The sequence below is a fragment of the Idiotropiscis lumnitzeri genome, chromosome 19, assembly GCF_059441095.1.
Source record: "Idiotropiscis lumnitzeri isolate Australia: NSW breed Sydney's pygmy pipehorse chromosome 19, RoL_Ilum_1.0, whole genome shotgun sequence".
Classification (NCBI taxonomy): Eukaryota; Metazoa; Chordata; class Actinopteri; order Syngnathiformes; family Syngnathidae; genus Idiotropiscis; species Idiotropiscis lumnitzeri.
This window is the reverse complement of record NC_142409.1, coordinates 8,047,164-8,063,917: the sequence shown is the minus strand read 5'-3', so window position 1 is coordinate 8,063,917 and position 16,754 is coordinate 8,047,164. Positions and strand designations below refer to the sequence as shown.

Genomic DNA, 16,754 nt, shown 5'->3' with positions numbered 1-16,754 from the left:
GTATTGGGATTATTAAGATTTTATTTTAGCACCGACACAAATGATGGAACTCGTGTGACATGATCGTTCCTCGTTGAAATGGAGAATAGCCATTAATCTGTTGCAGCACTCCCTCAAAGCAAGACTTTCAGCCCCCTCACTTTGAGGATTCTCTTCTGACTCGATTTCCTGCTTTGTAACCTCCTTCTAAAAAACAACCCAAAAAAAACCAGTGCTTCCCAAGTCCTCTTAGCTCTCTCTCTTTTGCGCTCTCAACTTGCCTCCCTTAAACGCTAAGCACATCACGTGGCTCCATTTCGCTGTTTGTCTCATTGTTATTCGTCTTCGTGTTGTTGAATGAGCCACCCTGAAAAAAAAACCCTGGATCCAGACGGGCTCCCTCAGTAAAATTGGTCCAGAACCGCCACTGCTAATTACATAATGCTTATTAAACGGAGGTGGCGGTGAGCATCTTTTGAGTTTGGAAGAGTTGCTCGAATCAAAAGGGGACACTCACTGCCCTCTAGTGGCCAATAAGAGGATGTAAATGAAAATGGCAAGAATCAAAACGGTACATAAACCGCACACGCGGTGGGAAACGCACTTTTAATAGTAAAACGTGAAAATGTTTTTGTATTATTGTAAATCATGAATAAGTAATTTTCTTTTTGTTTGTATTGCTAAAAAAAAATGAATGTATCCCTACTGTGCTTTGGGGATAAAGTGTTGGGTAAGTAAGGTAAAATCCTCCTCTGAATACAGCAAGTTGCGCGTGACAGCGTGCGCAAACAACCCCATACGCGCCAACTGACACGCTTATCTGTCAGGAGTGTTTTTCTTTTTTGGACGTTTCAGACAATTTGGATGTGTGCTGGTGGTGGGGGGCGCTCATGTCTGCTGGAGCCGCGCATGCGCACCGGTTGGGAAGCGCAATTGAAAACGAGCAGTTATGCCGCACGAGGCAGAAAACGGTCCGGAGGCTTGGAACAACAGCCGAGACACCGGAGGACTGATCCGGGGACGGCGGCACCGGGAGCCGGCTGGCAGTCGTTAAGTTTATCACCCACCCCCTACCCCCCCCCCACCCCAGGTTAAGGGAACCTCCTGCCGAGCGCGCAGTGTGGGCTGTTGACCGAACTCGCTGCTTGTCCTCCACCTTCCCTCCCCGATACATCAACAATGTTGCTGCTAGCCGACTGAGGATTTATGACTCCCACCTCCGGCTTGTTTGTACCGACTGTGAGTCAAACTTGAACCGAGACAATAAGCGACAAGCAGCGGCGCTCACTATGGTTTTATTGGCGGTGCGCCGAAGGAGATGTCTCGGACGCTGCTGTATGGGGACGATCTGCCTTCAGTTGTTGTTGTGGATTTTATGTGCCGTGAACGGAGAGGAGCAGCCGTTCAGCGTGGAGGTAAGAAACGGGACGTCACCTGATGTCAATAAATAATAATAAAAAAAAAAAGACGCGCACTATTAATAATGACAACAGGAGCGTCATTATTCCCCCGATGGTCCAAATCAGCAACTTTTGTCTCCTTTCGCGAGCATTTAACACACGCTTCATTGTGTTTGTTTCAACAATGGACTCTTTGTGCGAGAGATCATTCCGTTTTTGCACTTTTCAGCGGAAGAATTGACATTTCCTCTGGACCAGAAATGATCTGACTGTTACCCAGTGCTCAATTCTAAGAGTTATGCATAGAATAAGAATATCATATGCAGTATTTATAAATAATCAGTAATCGAGGCGGGATATGATTATTCATTCTGGAAATGATTAAACTCAAAAATCCATCTGAGCAATGAGAAATACTTGAATTAAGCTAACATTTAATGAAATTGTCATAGCAGGCTTTGAGATGGCTTATGATGACATCACAGCTGATCTTATTCTAAGTAAGGAAGTGCTATCATCTTCCAATGAAATCCTTCCTGTCCACTATTTGAAATATTGAGGAATTAAAAAAAATAAATCCAATATTTGCGAACTGACTAATGTTGGGGGCTTACAGTTGCCTGCTTCACAGTTCTGGGTTCAGATCGTGTATGGATTTTCGGGTACCCCGTTATCCCGACATTGAAGACTCTACTGTAAATTGTCCATAGGTGTGACTGTGAACGTTTGTTTGCCCTGCGATCGGCCGGTGATCAGAGCAGGTTTGCTTCTCACTTACCATGGAAAGTCACCCGGGGTAAGGATGAGCTCACCGACGACCCTCTTAAGGACAAGCGATGGGCTAATAGAAAACTGATGGATGGATAATGAGTGTTGAATTAAAAAAAAAAAACACACTCAACCTCAAATAATATATGAATACGGAGAAATACTTTCAATTAACTGTTCTTTCATACATCATATCATCCAAAAATCGGTCCTACAGACTGCAATGATATTGTCCCACATTGTTTTGATTTCACCATGCTATGCGTGTGTGTTTTTTTCTTTATCTTTAATTGACTGTGTGTCTGCTTGTTGTGCATTTGTGTGACATAGTAAGTTCACGCCGCCGCCGCCAAATACTATAAGCACGCTGCCAGGCACGCAAGTACATAAACTACATTTGAAACGCGCCGCCGGAAACGCTGCGCACGCTTTCGGTCTGACGTAGCATTCATGAGATGTGCAACTTTGAATGGGTTGTGAAATCCTTCATGTGCCTACCTTGTAAACATTAACTCTACTTCAGCATTTTCAAAAGAATCAATCTAATTTAATTGTTTGATTTATTTTTAAATGTTCATATATAGCCTCGGAGGAGCCAGTGTGTTTTTTTTTTTTGTTTGTCCCCCCCACCCCCTCATGGAGATCCGTTAGTCTTTTTATAAACGAGCCTTGGCTTCACAGACATGCATTCACATGGACATCTTGGCATGTCCACTGACGCTCATTCAAGTAGCGGATCAACACGTCCACGTGATTTGCGAGTTTGGCATGCCGCAGTCTTCTCTGCTGAGAGGCAGGCATTAGATTTAATCCAGATGCTGCAGGTTATCAAGTTAAACGCTCACAATACAAAATAAGGGAGGAAGACACCCCCACGTTCAATGTACTTTTTTTTTTTTTTTTTCTTGGAGTGAACGGTAATCATTCTCGACCAAGATGTAGCTGCTTTCTCTCTTATTAGATTTGAATAACAAAATGAGAACAAAAAATAAACTCTGATCTTATTTGTTCTATTGAACGCTATCTGTTTTAAAATCAAAATCTTTTTTTTGTTTTTACTTCCGCAATTTTGGCCTATAGAACACCATCCCTACACGGAAGCAAAGTGGTGTCAAAATGGTGTCAGAAACATTTTCCTTATCTGCCCATCCTGCACAACACGATGCAAGGAAATGCAGAGTTTAAAGGAGTTTGGTTATATTGCGACTGTCAATTCGGTGCTTATCTCATTCCGAAGTGATTGACTAGGTCTTGATCATTTTTGCTTTGTGCAAAAGATTCTTTCTCCCAGTCACCACATGACAATACTCTCAGTCCCATGTCTTTCAGATGCTGTATTTAAAGATGCAAAATCAGCCACCGCAATCTGTCGGGATGGATAAATCACTTTGTGTGTGCCAATTTACTCCTCACAGTTCTGTGTTTAAGTAGAAACCCGAAAATGAAATGCACGGCTCTGGATGCTCCCAGTTAGGAAATCAGCTTCTGCATCTGATTCCATGCACTAATTTTGGGGCCTATCTGCCAAACCTGGTGATATTCAGGACGGGTTTTGCCCCTCACACCAAAAAGCCCCGTTGAGGAATGCGATGCTGCAATCAGACGGCTTTTTACAGCCACAATAAGGATGACTGACTGTGATTCACCTGGAAAGTGCTCTTTGTGGAATTTGGCTGTGTGTGTCTTTCCTAACTATGCTCATGGCAGGTATTCATAGGTGGCAACAAGGGTAGTCCTTCTAAATAATAAAAAAAAAAATGGTTTGCTCAATTGCTGCTCCGTTAAAAAGACTTACTGTTCTGCTTGGCTGACTTCCTGGATTTTAAGTCACGGTAAAATTGGCTGCCTTGCCTTTGTTCTCCATGAATATTTTTCCCGTTCTTTCCTCCTTTAATTTGGATTTGTACAGAAGGTACAGCCTGTTACTGCTTGATAAAATAGTCATTAATTAATTCTTGTTACACATCTGCTGCACATCTGAAAGCTTTTCGGCTTTTTTTTTTCAAGGGGCCAAAGCGTTTTTTTGTTGTTTTTTTTTTTACTTAATACGGTTTTCATAGCAGCACAGCGGTGATAAACAAGCATCCACAAAGGAAGCACCTTGCGACTGATGCCCAATTTAATTTATGACAGGGTCAGTTGTGTCTGGCACTGAAAATTGAAAATCGAATCAATCGAGACTTGAGAGAATCGTTACATCCCTAGTTGCTCGGTTTCCTTTAATCTTATATATATCGTAATGAAAGACACTCTTAAATCGTAAAATTGTCTAAGCAATTAAGTTTGACATGAATTTTCGGTCACAGTTTACCGAGAAGCTAAAAATTTAGCATGTCGCACACCCGAAATATAACCTGATGCCATCGGGGCCTGCCGTGCCCGTATGTCGGGAACTTATTCCGAGTGCCGGGATGTTTGTATATATGAAAAGGGCACTGACTTTTTTTGCAGAGGATTTCAAAATAACAGTCATATTTCAAACTTGGTTTCGTTGAAAATCCAGAAGAAGACCCCGAAAGAATACGCTCACTCCCAAAAGGCACCAACCACTGATCAGTATGTTGGATCAGACTGTGACATTTGTGGGTGACATTTTTGTGACATTTTGTCCTAATGGGGCCACAGAGGTAAGCATGGCATGCATTAGCAATTACGTGTGCATGCGTGTGTGTCTTTGTGCACGTGTGTATCGCGTCACTAGAAGGTGAATATGCGGCGCTTTCAAATTTACAATCCCCACCGTGCATCCGATCACAAATCTCATCTTGTAGTTTTGTCTGAACTCCTGTTGGATCTTTTAAAAGAGATTTCAGGAGGAATAGCGCAGTTAGAGTTTGTGTTGACGTGTGGGTTTGCGGTCACTGGTGTGGGCAGGAAGGCTGTGGTTTCCTTGACAACCCTGGCACACTCGCCAGTGGTTGTTGGTGTGATGAATAATTTAGAGTGGTCAGATCTGGCACGCTTTGCTAGTGGGACTGGGTTGTGTTCCAATGCCTCACCTGTCCGAAGAGCCCACTTGGCTCCTAGTTTCCCGTACTTCCCGAAAAGATCAGAGACTCAAAAGGACATAACGCGAATGAGTACGGCCCTTACAGTTCGAATGAAGTCAAACAAATGGAAAAAAAGTCTAAAATATCCAATACGGTTTTTTTTTTTTTTTTTTTTTTAAAGGAATGTTAATGAGATAAATTGCCAGAATATAATCTATTTTGGAAAAAAAAGTCTAAAATATCCAATACGTTTTTTTTTTGTTTTTTTTTTAAAGGAATGTTAATGAGATAAATTGCCAGAATATAATCTATTTTGGAAAAAAAAGTCTAAAATATCCAATGCGTTTTTTTTATTTTTTTTTTAAAGGAACGTTAATGAGATAAAATGCCAGAATATAATCTGTTCTGAAAAAAAAGTCTAAAATATCCAATACGTTTTTTTTTTAAAGGAACGTTAATGAGATAAATTTTAAGTTTTGAGTAACAATTTTTTTGTGTAGTTTTGCCAAACATTTTGGATGAATTCTCTGTTGTAAAGTTTTTAAATTAAATTAAAAATAAATTTTCCTGTGTCTGCACTGGTCATGCTAACTATCGTTTCAACGTCACTTTGGAACCAACTAGGCTTAAAAATAAAAAAAAAATTAAAAAAAGCCATATTAAACTTGCTTTGCATATCCAGCTAGATGTCTGACAGCATAAATTACAGGCCTGTAAATATTTGAAATTTGGAATGACCTGATTTATTTATCAAGAAATATTCAACCATCTAAAAGCGGTCAGCTAATATAAAAAGGACTAAAAGCTTTCCCACCTGACACAGGAAGTGAATCCTTAAACCTCCGGTGAGGCTTGCGATTCCTTTTTTTCCACCATTTCAAAGTCGCTTTAATCCTATCATGCTTTTCACTTAAATTCATCTGTCATGTCGTTAACTCAGGCGCGCAACGTGGGCTGAAGCAAACCGTCACTTGCTGTCCCCGTGACCCGAGGGACCAGACACATGTCAGCTGATCTGTCGGAAATGGCAACATCAACAATCGCCACATGCTCTGAACGCGCCCGCTATGCCAGCTGGGCTGCCTGACATACACTTCATCCATAATGGAGTAATTCCATCGCCTTACACGTTGGCCTTTTGATGGCACCCGTCTTTGTAATTAGGCCACCTTCTGCTTGTCAGGTGTGCTCTGAGCTTGAGAGGGAGCGTTGGTCTAGGGTTCACATCAGCTCAGTCTCTTTGTCAAGCTCCTCGAAGGGGGACGTAGGAACTGAGCGTTTGTCAGTACCGTATTCTGCCCGTCCTTTCGGATCAAATATTTCTCGGCTATTTTAGGTGTTCTGTAGCGAGACGATATGTTTTTCCCCCTCGCATTGTGGAACAGTTAAGAAAAAAAACAAACAATGCAGGTGAAAATACAGATAAATGAGGCAAGGCCGAAGTCTTCTCAAATCCTGACTGAATTCCGCATCTCAGTGGAGCGGAAGCAAGTGTCGACATCCCAGAAATAGGCACTGATGCAATTCCGACATTTTCGGCTTTATCGCTCTCATTTAAAGCGAAGGGGACATTCTAACGTCATGACTGCAAAGGGGAAGTATGAGTCATGAGAAGGCTGATGTGCTGTGATTAAATCATGGGAAAAGTTGCGGTTCGTTCCGGGTAATTGATTGTTGAGAATTTGAATAAATGAACAACTCGGATGTCTCCATGTAAGCCCTGGCTACTGTTTGACTTTCTAACCGTCACGTTTATGCTTATTCAAAGTAAACAGCTTTGTACTATGCCATGGTAAAAAATAAATCAATAAAAATATATAAATTAATTTACATATTCATATAAGATGGGTAGAGTAAAGTGAATATTAGCAACTCTAAGCAAGGAATTTTTTTTTTTTTTTTGTGAATCGTAAATCTGTGAAATGTGTTTTTTTTTCTTCCATTGGAGTTCAAAATAAGCTTTGAGTAGCACTCAGATTGAAGTTGTTTTGATTTAAGTGTGAAATTGAAGAACATTATCTCACGATTGCAGGTTTGAGAAAGTGGCCTATCACGTCCTTAGTTGACCTTTTCGGACTTTATGAAGAACAAATACGACAGCTAAGACTGCATTACTTGACTTATCGCAGGACTTGACTTGAACGGACTTACTTGAGACAAAATGCCCGTTTGGACTTGTTCGAGGTTCCAACTCGGGACTTAACACACCTGCTCGTGTGCGACTTGATCCTTTCTCTTAGAATTTCCATGATAGACCGCCGAGGAATTTCCATTTCATTGAATAAAGGAGGCTGTCGAGCTGCGGCCGACTTCTTTCAGTGATCCTCAAATCGGCACGGAAAGTGAATCGATGAAAGACCTGCACCGGGGGGAAATAATTAAAGAAGGAACCGAACAAACTAATAAGGGAGACGGATGGTGATAAAGGAACTTTGGACCCGATTAAGCGGTATATCTTTGGAATTGATGCTTGACTATAAACGTAAGTTTATACATCTGGTTGCTGCTTCTGCTTGTGTTGTAAAGTTCGTTTACAACAAGCTGTTTACTTATGCAAATATCAAAAGGAATTCAATTCTCAAGGCTAGCCACTAATGGTCTTTTCCTTTTTTTCACCCAAGTGATGTTGACCATCTTAACAGGATAAGATGGGAAGAAATGGATAAATGAATGAGTATTTTTTTATTTTTTTTTTATTATACAGCATTTATTTTATTATTTTTTTATTTTTATTATTTAAAGATGGCCAAGGAAAAAGAGCCTTTTTTTTTTTTTTTTTTTTTTTTTAAGTCTTTCTTGTGCCTCTTGCGATTTCACCGAGGCAGTGTTAAGGGAAAAGCCAAATGTGTCTGTGATTTCAAAGAGCAGACGCCAAGGAAGAACAGATGATTACAAGACATGAAAAGGGAAAGTATGCATCAGAAGGCAAATGAATAGCGCTGGAGACGAGAGTGATGTTCCGAAATGAGATCTGAGAGCACTGGAAACAATTACGTATTTTTTTTGAGCGAACGCGAGCGATGCTGTCAAGTTTTATGGAGGCTCTCAATCAATGGCTTTTGGACCCAGTGAATAAATTGAGGACATATTGCTCTTTATATTACCTTCTTCTCTTTAATCCACAAATTACTAAACATTTCAAGATGGGGAGGAATTTAATAGATTGCATCGTTGATTTGTATAAATTCACATTGGCAGACCCGCGCGTATGTTGAGGAAATTTCACGTTTTGCTAAAGAGCTCCGCAGCATGAAGGCTAATTGAGAGAAATTTGCTGCCAGACTAGTTTATTAGACTTTTGATTCCCAGTCGTTTCTATTTTCTATGTCTACACACTTCAAATGCGCACAATATATCGCTTGTTTTTATTGGTCGCTTTTATTTGTGTCACAAAATGCAGACGTCGGCTGTTCTGTTTACTCTTTTGATGATGAGCAATACAGAGCGTCTGGGACTAGCCAAATCCCTAAAGCTCTCCGTGGGAAAGCCCGAGTGACCCCCCCCACCGTCCTCCCACGATCTGAGCAGTGATTCCCTTTGGCAGGATTTTATAGGGACACTGAAAGCTCGATTATGGCAATTTCTTTTCCTGACAAGCCAAACAATGCGATAAAAGACTGCATTCTGCGCTCTAAACCTCACGTAGATTCTATTATTTTTTTCCTGACAATTTCCCTTTTATTATGAACATTTCCTGCCAGAGAGACAACCGCTCTGTGCTTTTCTGATCATATAAACAATGGGATGTAAAATCAATATTTATTCGTAACGGTTACTGAACAATTTATAAGAATTGTTTCAACGCTATGGCGCAAGTCCACAGTAGATCATGTCAGGAGACAGTTAACAGTTAATTGGACTTAATTTATTTACTAGAAATTCATGAAAAAAAAAATCTTCAAATTGTTTTCAATGCACACGTCAAATATCCAAAATTTGCTCTGTTTTCTAATTTGTGCTTCTCTGTCCATAGACATGGCTCCAAAGGTATGGCTACCTCCCTCCTGCAGACCCCAGAATGTCAGTACTACGTTCTGCCCGAGTCATGCAGTCCGCTATCGCTGCCATGCAGCGCCGCTACGGCCTCAATGTTACGGGAAGTCTGGACAGCGCCACCATAGAGTGAGTTTCACATGCTTAGGAAATTCCTAAAAATCAGATGGATCCATACGAAAGCACTGCCGAAATGTCAAAGGGTGGAAAATTTCTGGTCAATTTTGAGAAAATCTTTCCATAAGAAGTCAAAATTCTTATACAGCATATCAACACATCTGTCCAATTTCATATATATTTTTTTTTAATATTCTCATTTTTAGGATGTGTTTAATGCAGAAATTCCATTCACTGAAAAATGTAAAAATTCTTGCAAAAAAAAAAAATGGAGATAAATGTTTTTCACAGGACAGTAACGACTTGATCCTTTTTTTTTTTCCAAATAACAAGAGAGAAGCCACAAAGAAAAATATAATGAAAATGAGATCGAAATCCCCCCCAAAATACTGTAGTTGTAACAGTCACTTATTTTTTCACAATGTAAGTTGATAAAACATGCCGGTGATTGGCGTACCAGTGGGAGATGCGTTATCTCCTTAATCCCCTGTTTTGTATTCAGGTGGCAAGTGCAATTACTTTGCAAGACACAAAGAACGCCAACTTGTCCTAAGTGGGTCATTTTAATATGATCAAAGGGACCTTTTACGATTGAAAAGAAACTATCATTTACATTGGTAGGCATCCAAGTGATGGTTGTTTGATGAATAAATCTCATGAAAGTTGTCGTCCACCCTCGACACTTTGTAAAATGACTTTTTACCTGCGCGGAACTAAAACAGTGTTCGCTGACATTTGTCCCCTGCAACGCTGAAATGCCATCCGTGCTACAAATGGCAATGAGCTCAATTTGGCCACTGAACTGTAACGTGGTAATGTGTCCGCCAGCCGAGTGACTGCTATCTAACCGATGGACTGAAACGGGGGTGAAATGTGATCAGCTAACGCTGTGCCTGTTTTTTTTCTATTTCTCCATTGCTTCTCTGTGTGCAGCAGTAACACACTAAGGTGAGGTGCCCTTTGAGTGTGATATGTGTATCGATTAGATAATGCATTCTGGCGAAATGTGTGAGATGAGAGACACGTGCATGTTGTGTCGAGTCCTCGAAATAAAAATTTTTTTTGTGTTGCGTCCTGCTCGATTTTTTTTTGGTTTTTCGATTAGTGTCAAAATCGAGTTGCGCTGTTCGCACTTCAGCTGCGCTCGCTAGTGTTTTCATTAGACGAGCATCATCTATGGCAAAGGTGGGCAAACTTTTTGATTGGCGGGCCACAATGGGTTCTAAAATTTGACAGAGGAGCCGGACCAGGAGCAGATGGATGGAGTGTTTTGGTAACCTCACCTCATCGGAGAAAAAAAAACCCATTTAATTTTAAAGGAAAGTGAACAAAAGAATTACAACAATATAAATGTCTTTGAAAAAACACAGTATTTAGAAAATAAAACAAGAACAAGGTTTATTCATTTAATTTTTTTCAAGTTCGGCGGGCCGGATTAAAATGTTTAGCGGGCCACATGTGCCCCCCGCGCCGTAGTTTGCCCACGCCTGATCTATGGGATGTTGCGCGACCTTCTGCTATCGTAACTCGTAGCTGAATGTAATCATTGCAATAAATACACTTTTTTTTTTCTTTTTGTCACACACACCATTGGATCGGATCATGTTTCATCGGTAACAACACTCCTCTACTGTCTCCTTCAGGTGGATGAAGAAGCCCCGATGTGGGGTTCCTGACCAGATAGCAGGCGCATCCAAATTCAGCGTCAGGAAACGGCGGTACGCCCTCACGGGACAAAAGTGGCAACACAAACATATCACATACAGGTGAGTGCGGCTGACTTTTATTCCTTCGGAAAATTCCCTACCTGGTTCTTGCCTGCGGCGCAAAAAAGAACATCTGATTGTAGCGGATGATATGCCCACATCTGTAACAACGAGGAAGCTGGAAAGCATGCGGGTCATCACGAGTTCAACGTTGCTCTAAGCTGAGATTTGGTTTGGTTTGGTCTAGCCTCACAATTTGTAAAATCACTTTTATCTGTAGCGTGGCCTGCCTCTCTGGCTTTATGTTTTATGGGACAATCCTTAATAGTTGTCTTTTGTCTACTTTGAGGATGAATGCGTGTCGAATATTAAATTAGACATGCAGCTGTTTTGGGACTGTGCGAGTATATCATTCGTGGCAGGGAGGAAAAACAGTATGTGAACGGTGAGCCCTCTGGAATTTCTTCCATTTCTGCATAAATTGCTCATAAATCACCAGTCTGCCGAAACTAATGCCATGCAAATATGCATTTTCATATTTTTGTTGTGAAAGCTCACAATCAGGGCAAACTTAGGACCATGTTGCACTTTCAGCAAGATGCCTGGGTGGCGAATTGGTCAGGCTCAGTAAAGGTAGTCGGGGATGTGGAGATGAAAGGGAAGACGGAACGAAGGAGAACCTGCAGCACACGAGAGATGAGCTGCAAGGAGAGGAGGACCCCCCCCCCCCACCACCACCCTCCCCCAATGGAAAAGTTGGGGATAGAGTATGGTTATGTAATGGGATCGAAGGATTTTGAGAGTGTATTTGCTCTTGTGCGCATATTCGTAAGGGCTCTATATGGCTGTGTGCTTGGCTTAGTCAGCTTTGCCTCGAGCTGTCAAACTGCTGCAATGGGAGTCGGGAATGCGGTGAATTCCATTTTGTCTTTAACCATTGGCGGGGGGGAAAGGTGACACAGTAAACAGTGGGGGGGGGGAATCTCGCTTTTTGGCTGCAGACAATACATTTCGACTGTTCATTTAGTTAAATTGCGCCATGTTTGTGCAACTGAATCTTTAATGTCCTTGCGGCTGTCTCGATCTGCCGCGCTGCTGGTTTGATTCCAGCTTCGGTCACGCTCATGTCAACCCCCCCCCAAAGAAATATCCATCTTTTGCTTTCAAACTCGTTAAATAATCATTAATAAACAAAGCTGGGGTTTGAAAAGGCATAATTAATGCAAGGCCGCCCAGTGTGTGCTCGTTTCCACATTGCCGCGTACAGTATGTGCTGTTGGGAGGCCCTAATTAGCTTTGGCATCCCCACTGTTTTCCCCGCATGCAAGTACTGTTATAGCGCATGAGATGTATCCAGAGTAATTATCACCTCACAACATGGAGTTAAATATTTGATATGGCCTTAGAAGGGGTTGATTTATTTATTTATTTATTTATTTTTGTTGTTGTCAATTAACAGCTGCTTGTTTATTAGAAATGGCTTGGACTTAATGGCTTTTTTTTTGTCCTCAAAATGGGATGTACATGTGTTTTTTTGCAATCACCTGAGCCAAAATCTAAGGACATATATGTATCATGTCATGTCTCTAAACAGTACCAGGGATGGACCGATTATGGGGCGGGCCGATTATTGGCGCCGATATGTGGCGTTTTGATGATTATTGGCCTGCGTTTTTTAGCACATGTAAAAGTGTGTTACCATCTGGGAACTGTTTATTTACATTTTCTTTAACGTTCTAAGAGACTCTACTGACTTTGAGAACACTCTGCGCCTTTTATTTTTGTTTCAAATAAGAACATCGATAAGTGACATTTTTTATTCATTTTACTTTTTAAGACACGCCAATGACCAATGGGAGTGGATTGTCCAAAATATTTTATTAATTTGAAAAAGAATCTGGTAAAATTGTTCCATAAAAAATGCTTAAAGGCGTTTCAACAAAGTTAAGCATTTATATATATATTTTTTATTTTGACGCCAATATTTTCCTTTTTACTGAAAATAAATATTGACACAAAATACCGGTTATCGGTTATCAACTATCTGTATCGGCCCTGAGAAAACAATATCGGTCTATCTCTTATTTGCTTGACCATCGTGATATGTGATCATCAAACCCGATTTGGAATAGAAATAACATGTTCCATGTTCAGAACACAACCGTCACAGCTTCAATGTCGACATCCATATATTGCCCGCTTGCCTGCGTTGTCATTCATAGTCTGTTTTATTGGATGTATTTCATAATACCATAAATGAACGTGTCGCACGTAATATGGCTCGCAAACATTGACTGCTGCTCTTTCTCGGATGGGACTATTTGATTGATCGCTGATGTTTGCCGCAAATGTTGCTGACTTCAGAATCCAAACGTTTAACTGTTGCGCGGTTATCTCTGCCTATAATCCTTCTTTCAAAATTATAAAAAAAATATATAATTATAAAAATAAAATATGCATATAGAACTTAGAAAACTATAATATATATATATATATATATATATATATATATATATATATATATATATATAAAAATATAGATAATATAACTTATAAAAATAAAATCTAAATTTGAGTCCTTTGAGTCATGTTCAGCGACAACATTAGGCACTCTCATAAGCTGTTGGCAACGAAACCAGAGTGAAACCAAATTTTAATACCATGACAAATATTTTCAGAGCATAGAAATCAGAGAGAGGTTTTCCTTCCATGACTAACCAGACTCGGGCTTTCAGAAGGCAGTGGGCTGTTGATAAGCCTTAATTAGAAAGTAGATTTGCGAGGTAGAAAATTGTCCAATCTGCTCCACACCTGCAACATATTAGAGCTGGCAGGGTGGACTCAGCTGCCCTCGCTCACAAATGGCGCCATGTGCTTCTGCGTAAATCAGCATGAATGGCATGAATCGTATTTTGAACTTGCCATTATTCGTGCGTGTACTTCAATCATTTATTTCACATTAAATGCATTTTAAAATGCTCATTCACTGCCAGACAAGTAAAAAAAAAAAATGGATCTTTGACGTATTTAGCCGTCAATGGTAGTCAATGATTTTTTTCCCCTCATTAGAATACGTGCGAGTTGACAGTTCTGAGTTTGGCTGTTTAAATCCACGCTCCGGCCTGGCTGGCTGACGCCTAGCGATAACATTGACAATCGCCGTTTCCCGGATTGACATCAGGTTACCGCAAATGACGTGTTATCTTTCTAATTGCTTCAGTTATCCAAATGTCGGCGAAGCGATCGATCCACCATATCTGATTTAATGAGCCGTTCGCTGTTTCACGGTACGTGCGGGTCCACGCGTACACGGACTTGCTCGGCTCCACTCGACTTTGTTGCTAGAGCACAAAAACATCAGCAACGACGATGACGGTGTACAAATGCCAGTTTCCGAATGCGGATGCTTTAAAAACCTCTTCCGTTTTGTGTGATTACAGCATAAAGAACGTGACACCCAAAGTCGGTTCTGAGGAGACCCACGACGCCATCCGGCGAGCTTTTGACGTTTGGCAAAACGTGACGCCGCTACGCTTCGAAGCTGTGCCATACAGCGAACTGGAGCGAACCAAGAAAGATGTGGACATCACAATCATCTTTGCCTCAGGTTTCCATGGCGACAGCTCGCCATTTGACGGCGAGGGTGGATTCCTAGCCCATGCCTACTTCCCGGGGCCAGGAATCGGAGGCGACACGCACTTTGACTCGGATGAGCCGTGGACATTGGGCAACCCCAACCATGATGGTAAGCGCGGCGTTACTTTTTTTTCCGAATTTCTAAACAGTTCCCACGGTTGACATGTTTTGGTCAAAATAAAAAGTAAAGCCCTCATTTGTTCAAGTTCAAGTGGTTTTACTGGACAACAAAAGGGCTTTCTTAATTAACGTCAAATAGTGGATGAACAGGTACAGTAAGGACAAGTTGAATTAATTTCGACTCTCCAACCGTGAGACATTTGCAGCACAGAATTTCTCATTAAATTCAAAGGCGCAAGTCTTCCCCGCTGTTCCGCAGAGACCACTCCAGGCGGAATCATCATTCTGGTCATGAGTCAAAACAATGACACAGACTACTGAGCCATAGATCGCGGCAGACAAATTAGATTTCAAAAGAAATAAGCCAGGAAGTGCCAGTGAGTGACTTTGGGGGGGGGGGCCTCAGAGGTATGAGAGGAAAACGGAAGGAAGGATGCCACAGTTTCTCTCGACAAATATTAGAGCTCACAAAAGAGATCTGCTGTGAGGGAGAGACCGAGGAAGCTCCATCGGAAGAAATAACGAAAATCATTCGAGGAAAATGGGTGAGAACGGGGGGGATGAGCTGAGCACGCGATTGACGAAGCAAGGACGTTTCAGTCTAAAACAGGACGGGTTTGCAGTTTGACGGAAGAGGCGACCTCGGGTTGAGTAACGCAATTCCCCCGTTCCATGATTGTGTTTAAACACACAAACATGTACACACACTCCGCAAGTGTTGCCAATCCCTTCCTGTGTCGCCTTGGGGGAAGGGGAAGCGTCTGTCAATGAAGGCTGTGATTCACCGTCTTCAACCAAACATGCCGATCGGCGTGCAGTACACCACTGCGAAATTCCCTGAATTTTTAAAGTTCAGAATTTTCCAAGGGAATGAACGGAAACACTTTGAAAGGGACTGTGACTATATTTGGATGTGAGTTTTTTTTGTTGGGTTTTTTTTTTCAGTTTTTGTTCATTTTTGTAGCAGTTCAGACGAATTAACTCAACATTCATGTTTTTTTTTTTAATCATTCACTTCAAGTCAATATTAAATATTTGCGTCAACATATTTGATCCCGCTAGAAACGTTCTCATCTCTCGTGTGTGAAAACATCTAGGCCAGCGCTTTAGATGAAAAGCTTATTGCAAAATGCATTTTTGCATCATTAAAACATGCATACTGGAATTATGGAGTTACTTTTGTCTTGATGCGTCTTTATTTTTTCCCACTTATTTTCAGATTTATAAAATGGATCTAATATCGCCATCCGTCCTTTTAGGTTCATTTTTCAGTTTAGTTGAATCTACACGTATATATACAAACCGATGTGTTCCTGTCCAGTAAGTTGCCAGTCCGTCACACGTAATCCCTCGCACCGTTGAGGCGAAGGACCAGTTGGAACTGTACTTGTTGGCGCCTGCAGACTGTGGATGCTACTGTTGTTGTTTTGAATGATGAGGCCACCAGTGAACGCTGGCGAATTAATCCTTGGGTCTGCTGAGAGATAAACGCTTAAGTACGCACATAGCAATTCCATCTTCTAGGTTTCAAGCGTGTTGTTTTGTCTGACTCTTTACGCAGCAACACAAACAGATTAGTCAAACATAATATCAAGTGAGGACATTTTTTTTTTTGGAATGAGACACCAGAGGGTGTGCTTCCTGTTAAGATGAGTTAATGACATTTCTAGAGGATTGGAGTGTCATTTGCGTTTTAGAAGGATGGCGTGTGAGAGTTTCTGCAGACAGCAGCGCACGAACTGATTGAATTTGGGTTTGCTAGCCTGGCTGCTAGCATACGCTTCAGTACGATATCATTTTATACTTTCTTGTTCCAGCATTGAGTTTGAGAATGATCCTTGTTTTTTAATTTATTTTATTTTATTTTATTTTATTTTATTTTATTTTATTTTAATTTAATTTAATTTAATTTAATTTAATTTAATTTAATTTAATTTAATTTAATTTAATTTAATTTAATTTAATTTAATTTAATTTAATTTAATTTAATTTTTACATCAATTCAATTAAATTACAACAATTTCAGCTTGCGTATCGTTCCAAAA

The 16,754-nt window shown here is 40.8% G+C and overlaps 1 protein-coding gene across 2 annotated transcripts in view; it reads left to right on the top strand.

Moving 5' to 3' along the window:
* The first annotated feature begins 875 nt into the window (after positions 1 to 875).
* Positions 876 to 16,754, top strand: part of mmp16a (matrix metallopeptidase 16a (membrane-inserted)) — a 30,848-nt gene continuing 14,969 nt past the window's right edge. The window contains exons 1-5 of one of the 2 annotated variants that reach the window (XM_088283141.1): positions 876 to 1,394; positions 9,111 to 9,259; positions 10,181 to 10,195; positions 10,891 to 11,013; positions 14,394 to 14,698. In XM_088283141.1, coding sequence (XP_088139267.1) covers positions 1,269 to 1,394; positions 9,111 to 9,259; positions 10,181 to 10,195; positions 10,891 to 11,013; positions 14,394 to 14,698 — 718 coding nt within the window. In that variant the 5' untranslated portion in view covers positions 876 to 1,268. The remainder of the gene's footprint in view (positions 1,395 to 9,110; positions 9,260 to 10,180; positions 10,196 to 10,890; positions 11,014 to 14,393; positions 14,699 to 16,754) is intronic. The other variant, XM_088283142.1, reaches the window with a different exon arrangement.